The sequence below is a fragment of the Perognathus longimembris genome, chromosome 25 (genome assembly GCF_023159225.1).
Source record: "Perognathus longimembris pacificus isolate PPM17 chromosome 25, ASM2315922v1, whole genome shotgun sequence".
NCBI lineage: Eukaryota > Metazoa > Chordata > Mammalia > Rodentia > Heteromyidae > Perognathus > Perognathus longimembris.
Genome location: NC_063185.1, coordinates 16,815,632 through 16,829,603, shown reverse-complemented (window position 1 = coordinate 16,829,603; position 13,972 = coordinate 16,815,632). Strand labels below are relative to the sequence as shown.

At 54.1% G+C, this 13,972-nt stretch overlaps 1 protein-coding gene across 3 annotated transcripts in view; it reads left to right on the top strand.

The window, feature by feature from the left end:
* Positions 1 to 11,664, top strand: part of Flt4 (fms related receptor tyrosine kinase 4) — a 40,468-nt gene extending 28,804 nt beyond the window's left edge. Inside the window, exons 23-31 of one of the 3 annotated variants that reach the window (XM_048334184.1) lie at positions 866 to 988; positions 1,841 to 1,952; positions 3,754 to 3,853; positions 4,466 to 4,571; positions 5,023 to 5,177; positions 6,082 to 6,202; positions 6,806 to 6,891; positions 9,979 to 11,364; positions 11,431 to 11,664. In XM_048334184.1, coding sequence (XP_048190141.1) covers positions 866 to 988; positions 1,841 to 1,952; positions 3,754 to 3,853; positions 4,466 to 4,571; positions 5,023 to 5,177; positions 6,082 to 6,202; positions 6,806 to 6,891; positions 9,979 to 10,177 — 1,002 coding nt within the window. In that variant the 3' untranslated portion in view covers positions 10,178 to 11,364; positions 11,431 to 11,664. Of the gene's footprint in view, positions 1 to 865; positions 989 to 1,840; positions 1,953 to 3,753; positions 3,854 to 4,465; positions 4,576 to 5,022; positions 5,178 to 6,081; positions 6,203 to 6,805; positions 6,892 to 9,978; positions 11,365 to 11,430 lie in introns of those variants that run through there. The other 2 variants (XM_048334185.1, XM_048334186.1) reach the window with 2 other exon arrangements.
* Positions 11,665 to 13,972: the final 2,308 nt, after the last annotated feature.

The window sequence follows — 13,972 nt, the reverse complement described above, 5'->3', positions numbered from 1 at the left end:
TCTCCGTCTCCCTTTGTTAACATATGTCAGGGAGCTCATGCCCCTTTGTTTTCTGTGTTCTAGGCTTGTCTTGCTCAACATTATGTGTTCGAGTTCTGACCATTTCCCTGTGAATAACAATATTTCACCATTCCTAATCACTATATAGTATTCCATTGTGTATAAGTAGCATATTTTTTGGATCCATTCGTCTGTGGAGGGGCATCTGGGTTGTTTCCATATTTTGGCTATTGTGAATTGTGCCGCGATAAACATGGAAGTACAAATATCTTTTTGATATCTTGGGGTTTGCTGTTTAGGATAGATGCCTAGGAGTGGTATGGCTGGGTCATAGGGTAGGTCTATATTGAGCTTTTTGAGAAACCTCCATACTGTTCTCCAAAGTGGTTGTACTAATTTGCACTCCCACCAACAATGGAGAAGGGTTCCTCTTTCCCTGCACCCCCTTCCAGCATTTGTTGTTTCCTGAGTTCAGAGTATAGGCCATTCTAACTGGGGTGAGGTGGTATCTCAGGGTTGTTTTTATTTGCATTTCGCAAGGTAGATTCTTAACACCTGTCAGGCCCTCCACAGGGGAGAGAGGTAGAAACCCCCTGGCAGGCCACAGGTGTGGTTTAAACAGGTCCCCAGATCAGCTGGCTAGTCTGTGACAGAGCTGCAGATGGAATGAACCCGGCCCACACTCTAACTTCCTCTGCGATCCCCAGTTTCACACCAGTCTCCCCTTGCGAGGCACAGAAATCTGTCCTCAAGAGGATTCAGACAAAGACATCGTCTGGGGAGGGGAGGGGAGCCCCTGGAGCTCCAGGCCTGAGGATCTGAGCTCATCCACCTCACTCGTCCCCCTCCCTGCACCCCTCCCTAGTGCATCCACAGAGACCTGGCCGCTCGGAACATCTTACTGTCGGAAAGCGATATCGTGAAGATCTGCGACTTCGGCCTCGCCCGCGACATCTACAAAGACCCTGACTACGTCCGCAAGGGCAGCGTGAGTGCAAGCCAGCAGGAGAAGGGAGATGAGGTGGCAGGGGAGGTGGGAGGGGGAGACAGCAGATGTGGTGTTGGCTTAAAGTGACGGCGATTTCTTGGTCAGCCAGCTCATCTATCGAGTCACTAGGGGACTCCCTGCCCCGGGGAGCCCACCAATGTCTGAGCCTATAAGGATCATGATAACCCTACATGCGAAGGCCACTTGGGTCTGTTTAGAGACAAGAGATGAGAACAAGGGACCGCAGGTCCCCCACTGGAAGTTATAGTCTGCCCAGTGCCTTGGTGCACTTAGCGAACACCGAGTTTCTGTACCTGCCATCTGTGTTTGAGGGAAGTGTGAGTCTGATGGGCAGGGTTCGGAGGCAGGTGGCTGAATGGGGATCCGCAGCTGATGAGGGGGTTCGGGCCGCGAAGAGGAAAGAGAAGGGCTAGGGAAACGATGAGTCCAGGGGAGGGGGTGATGGCGCTCTGCCCAGCATGTCCATGCTATGGGAAGCTGTTGCCTATGTTTCTAACTCACAGGTATGTAGGGGCAGGTGGGGGTGGGGCTCCGGTATACATTTCTAGAAGCTTCTCTCTGAAAACTGTGAGAAGAGCTGATGGAGGGTTCTGGGCTGGAAGCAGGGGTCAGTCCAGAAGGGCAATGGTGATTAGGGCTACCAGGTAGAGGTAGCAGACAGAGAGGATGCATGACAAGGCCCCGGGTGAAGGGTGCGGGGTGACCACCCAGCTTCTGACGTGGGTATCAGTGAGCACAGGGAGGATGTTTGTTGTGGGAGATGGTGATATTTGGGGACACATTCCCCCTCCTGTTCCCCAATGGAACACCATTCCCTCTGGCCTCCCCTAGGCTCGGCTGCCCCTGAAGTGGATGGCCCCCGAGAGCATCTTCGATAAAGTATACACCACACAGAGCGACGTGTGGTCCTTCGGGGTGTTGCTGTGGGAGATTTTCTCACTGGGTGAGTGGAGGATGAGGTATCCTATCCTTAGGAGGGGGTGGGAGGGTGGAATGCGGCTCCAAGGGCTGGGGAAACCTCAAGGAGGGCCTGCGGGGCAAGCAGGCCAGCTCCGCGTGAGGCAGGAGAGTCGGCGTCGACTTCCACCCAGCCGGGCCCAGCTCCCAGAGGTCTTTACCTCCAGTAGGGGCCACCCTGGCACCTCCATGACTCTGTGCCTAGGGAAAACCTTCCTTCTCCTGTCAGCCTCCAGTTCATGGTGGGTCCCAGCAGGAGCTTGGAGCTCTCTCAACAAATGCACCTAATTAATGCAAGCCATGGGTGGGAACGGGAAGTCTCCAGAAGGGGTGGAAGGAAGCAATGAAAAGAAAAATGAGATATCACCAGATAGCAATCATGACACACACTGTTACTGCAACGCAAAGGCCAGAAGAGACTAGGAAGCTTAGGGATGGAGGGGAGGTGTATAAATCAGAGGGGCTGGGAAGGACTGGGGCTACACAAAAAGGGGTGTGTGGGAGCTGTAGATCAGTGGTGATAGAACGCGTACTTAGCATGAACCAGGCCGGATGGACAGATGCATGATTGGATGGATGGAAGAACAGATGCACAGGTGGATGGACGGATGGATGCATGCATGCATGATTGGATGGATGAGTAGGTGGATGGATGGACAGGTGGATGGATGGATGGGTGGATGGGTGGATGGGTGGATGGGTGGATGAGTGGATGGTTGATTGGATGGGTGGGTGGGTGGATGGACAGATGGGTGAATGGATACATGGATGGATGGATGGATGGATGGATGGATGGATGGACAGATGGGTGGATGGATACATGGATGGATGGATGGACAGATGGATGGATGGACAGATGGGTGGATGGATACATGGATGGATGGATGGATGGATGGATGGACAGATGGATGGATGGATGCATGCATGATTGGATGGATGAGTAGGTAGATGGATGGACAGGTGGATGGATGGATGGGTGGATGGATGGATGGATGGTTGATTGGATGGATGCACGGGTGGATGGATGGATGCATGCATGCATGCATGCATGATTGGATGGATGAATAGGTTGATGGATGGACAGGTGGATGGATGGATGGGTGGATGGGTGGATGGGTGGATGGATGGATGGATGGATGGACGGATGGTTGATTGGATGGATGGGTGGGTGGATGGACAGATGGATGGATGGATACATGGATGGATGGATGGATGGACATATGGATGCATGCATGCATGATTGGATGGATGAGTAGGTAGATGGATGGACAGGTGGATGGATGGGTGGGTGGATGGGTGGATGGGTGCATGGACAGACAAGTGGATGGAGAAATGGAGTGGGTTAGAGTCAGTGATTTCAGAGGGCAGCAATCCAGGGTGAGAAGGAGCTAAGCCTAAGGTCCTTCTGTGCTGGATGGGGGAAGGGTGTAGGCGGCGGGGGGGGGGGGGGGGGGGGGGGGGAGGGGCGGGGCATCAAGAGACGCAGCTAGAGGTAGGAGAGGCTTTGTTGAAGGTAGCTTCACAGACTCCACACACTGAAGATCCCACTAACGGCGCTCACTAACGCATGTTGAATAAGTGGGTACTCAGGACACCCATAGCAAACAAATAGCCTTGTCCTCTTTTAACCCAATGGAGAACTAGAGCTGGAGGAAGGGAGTGACTTACCCAGCCAGGGTGGAGTTCTTTCTCCATGAGGGGAAGAGAAAGAGAGGAGGGGACAGGACAGGGGAAAATGGAGGCTGAGCCACGCCACAGGCACCCATCTGTCTTTCTGTTCCCGTCAGGGGCCTCCCCATATCCTGGGGTGCAGATCAATGAAGAATTCTGCCAGCGACTGAAAGAAGGCACCCGGATGAGGGCCCCAGAGCTGGCCACTCCCGCCATGTGAGTCTCTTGGCTGGTCCGCATGTGTAGGCACAGGGGAGGGAGGAGGGAGGAGGGGCTTGGAGCCTGGGGGCAGGAGACAGGCGGGCAGGAAGAGGGGTGCACAGGTGTGGAGGAAGCAAGCACAGGTGGGCAGAGTGAGGTGGGCAGGGCAGGTGGGTGGGAGCCACGGGCTCAGCCCGCTTCCCACTCCTATAACCACGTAGTTGATACTGGGCACTTTGTAAGGAAAAGAGGTTTTAGTGAGCTCATAGTTATCAGAGAAGCTCAAGAACAAGCCACCATCGACATCGATTAGCCAGCTCTCGTGAGAACCTTCTGGCTACAACACAGTGTGGCAGACATAGTGGAACAAGAAGCAAGAGGTCAGAGGGCACAGGCTCTTTGTATAAGGACCTGATGGCTGGAGGACTAAATGGCTCTTGTGAAACCCGGCTCACTGCACAATACCCAGCCCTGATCTCCATCCATGATGACATCGAGCACGTGATCCTTTGGGGGTACCCTCGAGCCACAGGCACACCATCAGGAGAGGCAAGAGGGCCGGGGTTGGTTCACAGAAGGTTCGGGGTGCACCCAGACCACAGGTCAAAAGCCACTTTTACCCTGCAGACGCCGTATCATGCTGAGCTGTTGGTCTGGAGACCCTAAGGCAAGGCCTGCTTTCTCGGAGTTGGTGGAGATCCTAGGGGACTTGCTTCAGGGGGGAAGACTGCGGGTGAGCGCCCTCTCCACCCTGACCCTGCCCCCACCCCAGGTCTCTGCCCTGGCTGTTCCTCCAAGCCCCCCTAAGTCCTGCTCGTGTCTCAGCCACCAGGCTAGGAGGCAGCCCCGGCTTCGTGGCTTCATCGTGCCTAAAGCCAGGCGCCATGGCTGTGGACTCATGGCTGTAGTCCTAGTTCCTCAGACAGATGGGGATCTGAAGCCAGCCCGGACAGTCAAGTCTGGGAGACTCCATCTCTAATTCATCAGCCAAAAGCTGTGCTGGAGGCCTGGCTCGAGTGGAAGCATAACACAGGGAGACCTGGGAGGGAAGTCAGGAGGTCTGAGCAAGGCTGGTCCGGTCAGCCTTCATCCACATCAGCCTCCACGAGCGCCCCGTGCCCACGGACGAGCTTCGGGAGGACGGGCTGACCTCTCGCCCCGGCGTCTCCCCCCCCCCCCACCAGGACGAAGAGGAGGAGGCAGACGGCCTGGCCCGCTGCGGCTCTCAGAGCTTGGAGGAGGGCAGCTTCCTGCAGACGTCCACCACGGCGCTGCACGTGGCCGAGGCCGAGGCGGAGGAGAGCCCGCCCAGCGCGCATCGCCACGGCGTGGCCGCCAGGTCAGCCCCGCGGGGCCCGCAGGAAGCGCTGTGCAACGCGGCGCCCATCCCCCTCCCCCCCATGAGTCACCGAGGAAAGGCCGCCTCGCGGTGACGCGGGGAGGGGACACCGGGGTTAGGGTGCCGCCCCGGGGGACGCCGGGCTTGACGTCCAAGGGCTTCCTCGGGGCCTCCTCTCGGCCGGCTGGGTCCCACGTCCATTTCCCATCACTATGACCAAGGGGGGGAGGGGACACTGTAGAGAGGACGCAGAGTCACCGCGCCTCACAGTTAGGGAGGTCAAGCCAGGAAGCAGCGGGGCTCCGGTGGCTCCTTCTTACCATCAGCCCACTGTCTGAGCTAACCCAGGACCTGGCACTGAACTCCACCCCTTCATGGTTCCACCCCCCAACACCGACACCCCCCCCCAGCAAGCTTGCAGCACCTGAGACCATCGGGGTGCCCTGAGGCCCTCTCCAGAACACAGCCCTGGCCTCCCCCAGGGTCTGTGTGCCTCTTCATCTTTCAAGCAGGGGGGTGGGGGGGCCATGTTGCTTGCAGGAAGACCAAGTCGAGGGCCGTGGGTTCGCCTCCAGAGACCAGGCTGGGTGCCAGCTGCTCCATGCGTTACCTGGGCTGGAGGCACCACACCCCCCCCCATACTCCGGTCCACTCTGGAGCCTTAGTGGGGTCCCAGGGGTTTTTAGGGTTCATGTATCAGGGAATGCCGTTCTGGAGGAGTGGGGAGAGAAGGGAAGCGTCCCAGGTTGGAACGGTGGAATGGATAGGGAAGCAGGGTGCAGGAAAAAGCCCAGACCTCAGACAGAGGCGTCCATCCATCCTGTGGCCCGTGCCCGAGGCCCTTCTCTGGAGGAGACCAGGCGCCATGCTCTTCTCCACCGTCTCTGTCTTCTCCTTCCCACAGATATTACAACTGTGTCTCCTTTCCTGGGTGCCTGGCCAGAGGGACTCAGACAGAGGGGTCCTCCAGGATGAAGACGTTTGAAGAATTCCCCATGACCCCTACCACCTATAAAGCGTCAGTGGTACGGGAAGGAAAGAGGGGCCGTGCTCCTTTGAGCAGGATGGAGGTTACATGAAGGGATTCCTGGGGAGCTGGGGCTTTCCCAAGATTTCTTTATTCTTTTCTTTCTTTTTCTGGTGCTGGGGCTTGATCTCTAGGCCTGAGTGCTCTCCCTGGCCTCCTTTTGCTCAAAGCTAGCGCTCTACCACTGGAACTACAGCACCACTTCCAGCTTTTTCTGTGACTAATTGGAGATAAGAGTCTCATGGACTTTCCTGCCTGGGCTGGCCTTGAACCACAATCCTTAGAGCTCAGCCTCCTGAGTAGCTAGGATGACAGGCGTGAGCCCCAAGGCCTCTGGCTTATTCTATTTTTATATATACAAACAGATTACTTCCACCCTTCATCCTCAGTCACCTACCCCTTCCACTTGTGAGCTCAATCTCCCCCTACTCCCTCCCACTGGCCCCCCACTCCCCTCCCATAGAACCTGTTCTACTTTCGTGTCGCTCGCTGTTATTCTTAGCCCGTGTTCATTACACCAAGGGGCTTTCCTAGGGGGACTGGCCGCCTTTTAGGGCAGCTTCAGGTGGGCTGACTGCCTTGGCCCATTTTCTCCATGCAGGACAACCAAACGGACAGCGGAATGGTGCTGGCCTCGGAGGAATTTGAGCGGATAGAAAGTAGACATAGACAAGAAGACAGCTTCAGGTAAGGACTTCCAGAATGTACACCCCTACAAGGAGTGGGCGTGGCCTTGCTGGGAAAGCATTGAGCAGCGTCTAATGAGGGAGGCTGGGGCCTGAGTGGGCCCTGCCAGTCGTATTCAAAACCTTTTGTGGCCGGGTACCAGTGGCTCCTGCCTGTAATCTTCGCTACTCTGGAGACGGAGATGTGAGGTTCGAAGCCATCCCAGGAAAGACGAGAATTTAAAAAAAAGACCTGTGGGCTGGGGATATGGCCTAGTGGCAAGAGTGCCTGCCTCATATACATGAGGCCCTGGGTTCGATTCCCCAGCACCACATATACAGAAAATGGCCAGAAGTGGCGCTGTGGCTCAAGTGGCAGAGTGCTAGCCTTGAGCAAAAAAAAGAAGCCAGGGACAGTGCTCAGGCCCTGAGTCCAAGCCCCAGGACTGGCAAAAAAAAAAAAAAAGACCTGTGAGACTCTCGTTTCCAATTAACCACCAAGAAGCAGGAAGTCGAGGCGTGACTCAAGTGGTAGAGTGTCAGCTTTGAGAGAGAGAGAAAGCAAGCTCAGGGACAGTGCCCAGACCCTAAGTTCAAGCCCCAGTACTGGGGTGGGGAGGGGGACAGGAGTGACTCCTATTACTTTTCAGAGTGTTCAGTCAAAGGTGTTGGTCACCTAGGTCCCTTCCCCAAAAGCTATCCCTGAAGGAGCCCCCCACGCACCCCATCTCCATCCTGACCCAGTAACACCTGGAGTTAGTCCCAGCATAGGACAGATGCTACACGCTACATTTCTGTAACAGCTGGAAGTACACATGCCCAGCCAGCCAGAGGCATCCTGTATCCCAGACCCTCAACACCCAGCCCAGTGACTGCAGGCGCCCAGCAGAGAATATAACCTGAGCTGGCTGGTTGTGATGTTTTGATAGCAAGAATTCTCCTACAGTACCTGTAACAGAGGGTGAGCTTGAGAGAGAAGGTGATTTCATTTGTTCAACAAGACAGGCAGAAAAGAAGTAAAGGGTTTGGGTCCATTGACTCTAAGCTTTTGAGAGAATAGGTTGGACTTGAAGCATAGAGCCTGCAAGGCCCTGAGTTCAAACTCTCGTAGGAAATTCCAACATGAATAATCATGACTTGGAAAAATATAGAGATACATAAGCATTATCTATGTGAAGTTATTATAAGACTAATACAGGGGGCTGGGGATATGGCCTAGTGGCAAGAGTGTTTGCCTTGTATACATGAAGCCCTGGGTTCGATTCCCCAGCACCACATATATAGAAAAATGGCCAGAAGTGGCGCTGTGGCTCAAGTGGCAGAGTGCTAGCCTTGAGCAAAGAGAAGCCAGGGACAGTGCTCAGGCCCCGAGTCCAAGGCCCAGGACTGGCAAAGAAAAAAAAAAAAAGACTAATACAGGAAATTAGAATGAAAACGTCACAGCAGGACATTCTTCAGAAAGGAAAACTAACACCGCGTGCCAACAAGAAAGAAATATGTCACAAAACCAACAGCTGCACCATGAATCACAGATTAAATAATTCAGAAATGGAAACGGACAATTGTGAAGATGTAAAATGACTAAATGCAGGAAGGAAAAATGAAATAAATTCTCTCACAGTATCTGAAACACAATGTTAACATAACCGATCATACAGGGCAGGTCATAGAGCATAGCCCCGAAAAGAATGAGGAAAATAACATGAAGACAAAGACGTGAAAGGATCAAACATAGAAGATGAGGAAAAGCTCCACAATACGTGTGCGTGGGAGACCCTGCATAAGAGCACTCCGTGCAGTGAAACCTCTTGCTCCAACTTATACTCCAGATAACACTCATAAATAAAAGAAGGCCCGAATCTACGTGTTGAAAGGATGCCTAGGAAAATATTAAGCTCTAGAGACATAGCTAGAGCTATTTGACTTGAGGCAGAGAGAGAGAATGAGAGAGAAAGATTCATATCAGGATTGTCTCTAAATAGCACTGTGCCAAGCAAAACAAGAATAAATCAATTATTTCCAAGAAAATTCATAATGGGAACTGAGGCTTTCGCATGATAGGGGCAACCTGCACCTGTGGAGACTCAGGCCAAGTGAGAAGCTGGGTTTCATGACAAGAGCGATGGTGGCCATTGGAGGGTGTGTTCAGAGGAGGCCCTGGCACCAGGCCTAATTAAAAGGATCTCTCGGGGCTGGGAATATGGCCTAGTGGCATGAGTGCTTGCCTCGTACACATGAAGCCCTGAGTTCGATTCCCCAGCACCACATATATAGAAAACGGCCAGAAGGGGCGCTGTGGCTCAAGTGGCAGAGTGCTAGCCTTGAGCAGAAAGAAGTCAGGGACAGTGCTCAGGCCCCGAGTCCAAGGCCCAGGAATGGCAAAAAAATAAATAAATAAAATAAAATAAATAAAAGGATCTCTCTGAAGATAGGGCCACAGGGAGGCAGCACTGGGGGCAGAGATCTGCCCCCGGGGGGGTGGGGGAGGTTATTTCTGATCCTGCATTGATGGCGGGCTCTCTGAAGTAAGGCCTCGGGGTGAGATATTTGGATGTCTGTGGAACACTTCTGTAGTGAGAATAGACAGGGATTCTGTCTGTGGATGTCACCTCTTTTGACTTTTCCGTGGGATATGAGCTGCACAACATCAGGGACAGCAGCTTAGGGGTTTGGCTTAAGTAACTGAGTAAACACGGGTGCTGTTGCTTGAGATAGGGAGGAAGCTAGGGACCTCTGGGCAGGGCAGTGGCCATGGATCCAAAATGGCAGTGAGCGGGAGGAGTCTTCTCAACCTCAGGAGCTGAGAGGGAAACATCCCATTTTAGAAAAACGGGTCCCATGAAGGCAAGAGGGTACCTAGAAATGACAGACAGACAGACAGACAGACACACACACACACACACACACACACACACACTTTTCTGGTCCCGTGTCTAGGCTTGGGACAGAAGCCTTGGCTTAAGTCGAGGCTGCCCGTGTTTCCAATCAATGTCTCTGAGCGTGCACGCTTGAGTCCTCCAGCCGTGTCTTGGATCATTCCGGTCAGGGCCTGGCCGGGGCCCAGCCTCCTCTGCTCGCCTTGCTGACCTCCCCCTCTCTGTCTTGGCAGCTGTAAAGGACCCGGCCAGGATGTGGATGAGAGCCGGGCACACCCTGACCTCCAGGGGTGGCGGCGGCGGAGCAAGCGGGGTGGACGAGCAGGCCAGGTGTTCTACAACACAGAGTATGGGAAGCTTTCACAGCCGCGTGAAGAGGCCGACTACGCCCCGTCTGGGGGTGCTCCCTTCTTCACAGATGACAGCTACTAAGGCAACACTGGCAACGCCCCCTTGTCCCCGGAGCTCTGACCTCTGGGGTGGGTGGGGGGAACAGGGGGCACCCCTGGCAGGGTGAACAAGAGGCTCAGAGGTCCTGGCTGGGAATTCATCTCCCCTGCCACCAGCCTGGGAGGCGTTTCTTCTTCCTTCTGTACAGCTTCCATAGCTGGGAAGAGCCAGGCGTCAAGTTCAAGGGCTCCCCTGAACTCTACCTGTCCCAGGCCACCCTGGGCTCCATCTCTCTCTCTCTCTCTCAGATTCAAAGGCCATTTAGCTGGTCCCCGGGCTAGGCACTTCAGTGACAAGGCCTCTTTGCATCATAGAGTGTGGGTGAGTGACGAGGTTCCTGTATTCTGTATTCCCGTATGACAAGCGCATGCGTGCGTCTGAAGAGTCGCAGGGCGACTGAGGTGGAGCTAGACTTGAGCCGCCATCTTGTAATCCTTATTCAAATATGGGCCCATGTACATGCAACCACCCATCCCCATGGAGAAGGACTAGAAGAAGCTGGCCATCTCTCAAGGGCTGAAGAAAGCATACCACATTTCTATCCCGAAGCCACAAATGAAGAATTGGGGACCAGGGCTGGAGTGTGTGTGTGGGGGGGAGGGGCGGGGTTCCTCTCCTGCATGCAGCTATGGGAGTGGCCAGGCCAGGAACCAACACTTGTTGGACATTGAGCTCAATGGCATCTGAATTGGCCAAGAGCTCATTTGGTAGCTTTGTGTATGGGATGAGCCAGTTACGAAGCGTGAAACAGACTCTCTACCACCCTGAGAGCTGAGAAGAACCATTTCCACTGAGGAAAGCTTTGGGCGTGACCCAGAGAACAAGTGGCCCCATACCACTCTTCCATCCCTGGGGCATGCCTGTAGCCCTTTAAGGACCTTGCTTTCTGCCTTCCCTTTGCCTGGGCCTCAAGCTGGCACCTTTGTGATCAAAAGGGGGGCAGCTGGGAGGACTCCCCCCCTTCTCCTGGAGTCACTCTGCCAAGCCATCTGCCAAAGGGAGGAAGATGGTCATCTCCATTAGTACAAAGGAGATGGTTCCTCTCCCCATCCCCATCCCCACCCCCATCCCAACAGGCGTCCATACAGCGAGCAGGGACTTGCTAGGAAGACTCTCCCTACCGAATGGGCTGTTACCCTGTGATGCCACGAACTCACAGATGACTGTAGGTCCTCATTATCCTCCCACGTCCCTCCTTCCTCTGCGGTGTCACCTGCCGTGGGACTTGCATCAAGGTTTACCAGAGACTCAAAGGACCAAAGCCATCCTCTTGTGGTGTGTAGCACCTGTTGGTGTCACCCCTCCCCTTCCCCGCCATATCACTATACACCCCAAAAAAAGTACTGGGGAAGAAAACTTACTATGCCTTTGTAGACAATGTTCTCCGAAAAGATTTGAAATATTTAACAGAAGATAATAATAAAGTTGATGCCAGTCTTTTGAGTTACAATGAGTGGATGGTAAATAAAGTGACAACTATATATATATTTGTTTGTTTGTTTTGGGGTTGTTGTCTGTTGTGAGTTTTGTTTTTTTCTTTTTTTGGTGGGTCATGGGGCTTGAACTCAGGGTCTGGGTGCTGCCCCTGAACTTTTGTACTCAAGACTAGCACTCTACCACTTTGAGCCACAGCACCACTTCCGGTAAGAGTCTCTCGGAATTTCCTGCTGGGGCTGGCTTCGAACTGTGATCTTCAGATCTCAGCCCCCGAGGATCTAGGATGACAGTCATGAGCCACCAGAACCCGGCTGCAACTGTACTGTTTGTTTTGTTTTGAATCGAATCTTCCCAGCCCAATGGGATAGTACCCAAAGGAAACAGCAAGGAGGGAGGTGTTCCGTGAATATCTGTTCTCTGATCCATTGCCATACCCCCATTCTGACAGCAGAGGGCGCCAGGGGCCTGCTTGCAATCTTCACAGGGCTTTCTGTCACCAGAGTGGTGGCAGCTTCATGGGGCGTATGTCAGCAGACTTTCCAAGACAGGCTGGCCCAGCAGATGTCTCACCAGCCCAGGGATGACCACTGAGGGCAGCAGCCCTGTCAGCTGGACCAGCAGGACGCAGTCATCCTAGGAAGGGCTCTACAGGCCGGTCATCAGGTCTGTGGGGGCAGCCAGGAGCCCAGCAAAGGATTGCAGACAGCCCCTTCTGGGCCCGCCCAGCCCCTTTAGGGTCTGCTCTCTACTGACCACATTGATTTTGCTGTTGCTCGGCCTTCTTTTCCACATTCCAGTGGGAACCGCCCTGATTCAAAGAGTCAGCTGTGGCGGGTTTTTGTGTTGTGGTGTTTGCTTCTATACTAAATCTAAGTCTGAATAGGAAAAGGCTATTTGTGCCCAGGCAGAAATGGCTAAACTCAAAACACACTTTAATGTTTCTTTGGCCACTGCTGCCATGGCCCCTCTTAGAGCAAGAGGGAGAATCCCGGGAACAAAAGCAGGCCTTCTATCCCTGAGACTGGAACTGACATTCTGGTTTGGCATTGCTGGCTGCGGAGAGGACAATTCCCTAAAACAAGAGCCGAGAGATGGCAGAGAAGAGCAAGGTTGTGGTGACATTATTTGCATCTGGGTCAGTCATTGCTTGAGCCACGGGGGTCCCCTTTTCAATCGTGTTCACCAAGACTCAGCCCACGCAGGACGAGCCTCACGGATGGCATCTGTCCACCCTCTCTGCCGCAGGCCCTGGTAGAGAAGAGGTCGTCGGACGGGGGGGAAAAGGCAAAAGGAAGTGCTTGAAAAATTCAGATCAATATTGACCAAGACAGAGACGCTGGCCAAGGGAACGTGATACACTGGTGACACAGTCTAGCCCCCCAGGGCCGAGATGGCTAAGCTATGAGGAAAGAGGAAGGAGGCTATTTGATGACCCCAGAACGGGGGTCGGGACCAGGAAGACTTGCCTAGAAAGGACATGGGTGGCTGGCAGTATTGGTTGGGGAACAAGGGTCTGCCAGGAGTCCCGTATTGGGCGGAGGCAGCAGGGTGCTGGCTGACCCCATTCGGGGTCACCCATTCATCCCCACTTTCTCCTGGGAAAGGAGCTCTGAAGGAATGAGGAAGCCCCAAGGGCCAAGTGGGGGGCCTACAACTTCAGTGAGAGATGGGGCGGTGTATGAACAAACACCTCCACAGACACACCCTGCAGCCGCGTCACTGCACACTAGAGGTCCCCGGACAGTAAGTACGTGACAGTGCATTCTGGGAGAAAGAGCAGAAGGTCCCCATTGAGGACCCCCTGCCCCTGTCCACACTCTATAGACAGCTCCCATGAGAGCCAGTCAGCAGATGCCTGGCTTGGAGGCCTAAGAAGCTGGGCCCACTGGCTCAGACCAGCCACTCCCTTCCTCATGGAATTGGGGTTCACACCCATCTGCCTCAGTGGGTTTAATAACTTACTTCCCTGGTATCAGAAAGGGTTCCAAGATGGCAGATCTCACAGGTGGAGATGCTGGTTGACAAAGAAAAAAAAGAAGAATCGCCTGGAACCTCAGGATGTTAGGGGGCTTCTGTGTGGGCACCCCACTAGCACGTTGAACTCCAGCTCCACAAGCTCAGGGCAGCCATGCTTTGAGCCCCTGGCCAGTTAGGGTGAAGGGTACCTGGCAGGGAGGAGGTCGTGCTGGCCCTGAACCCAGGCTGGGAGCTGGGACGGGAATCGGAGCTTGGCCACACCTCGGGGGGAGCTTTTCAAAGAATGAGGCTAGTTTGGGGGTCCTCAAGGAGAAAGGCAAGTCTTGTGTTTAGCTAGGAGTGTGTCTGGAGGTCTGCTGGCAT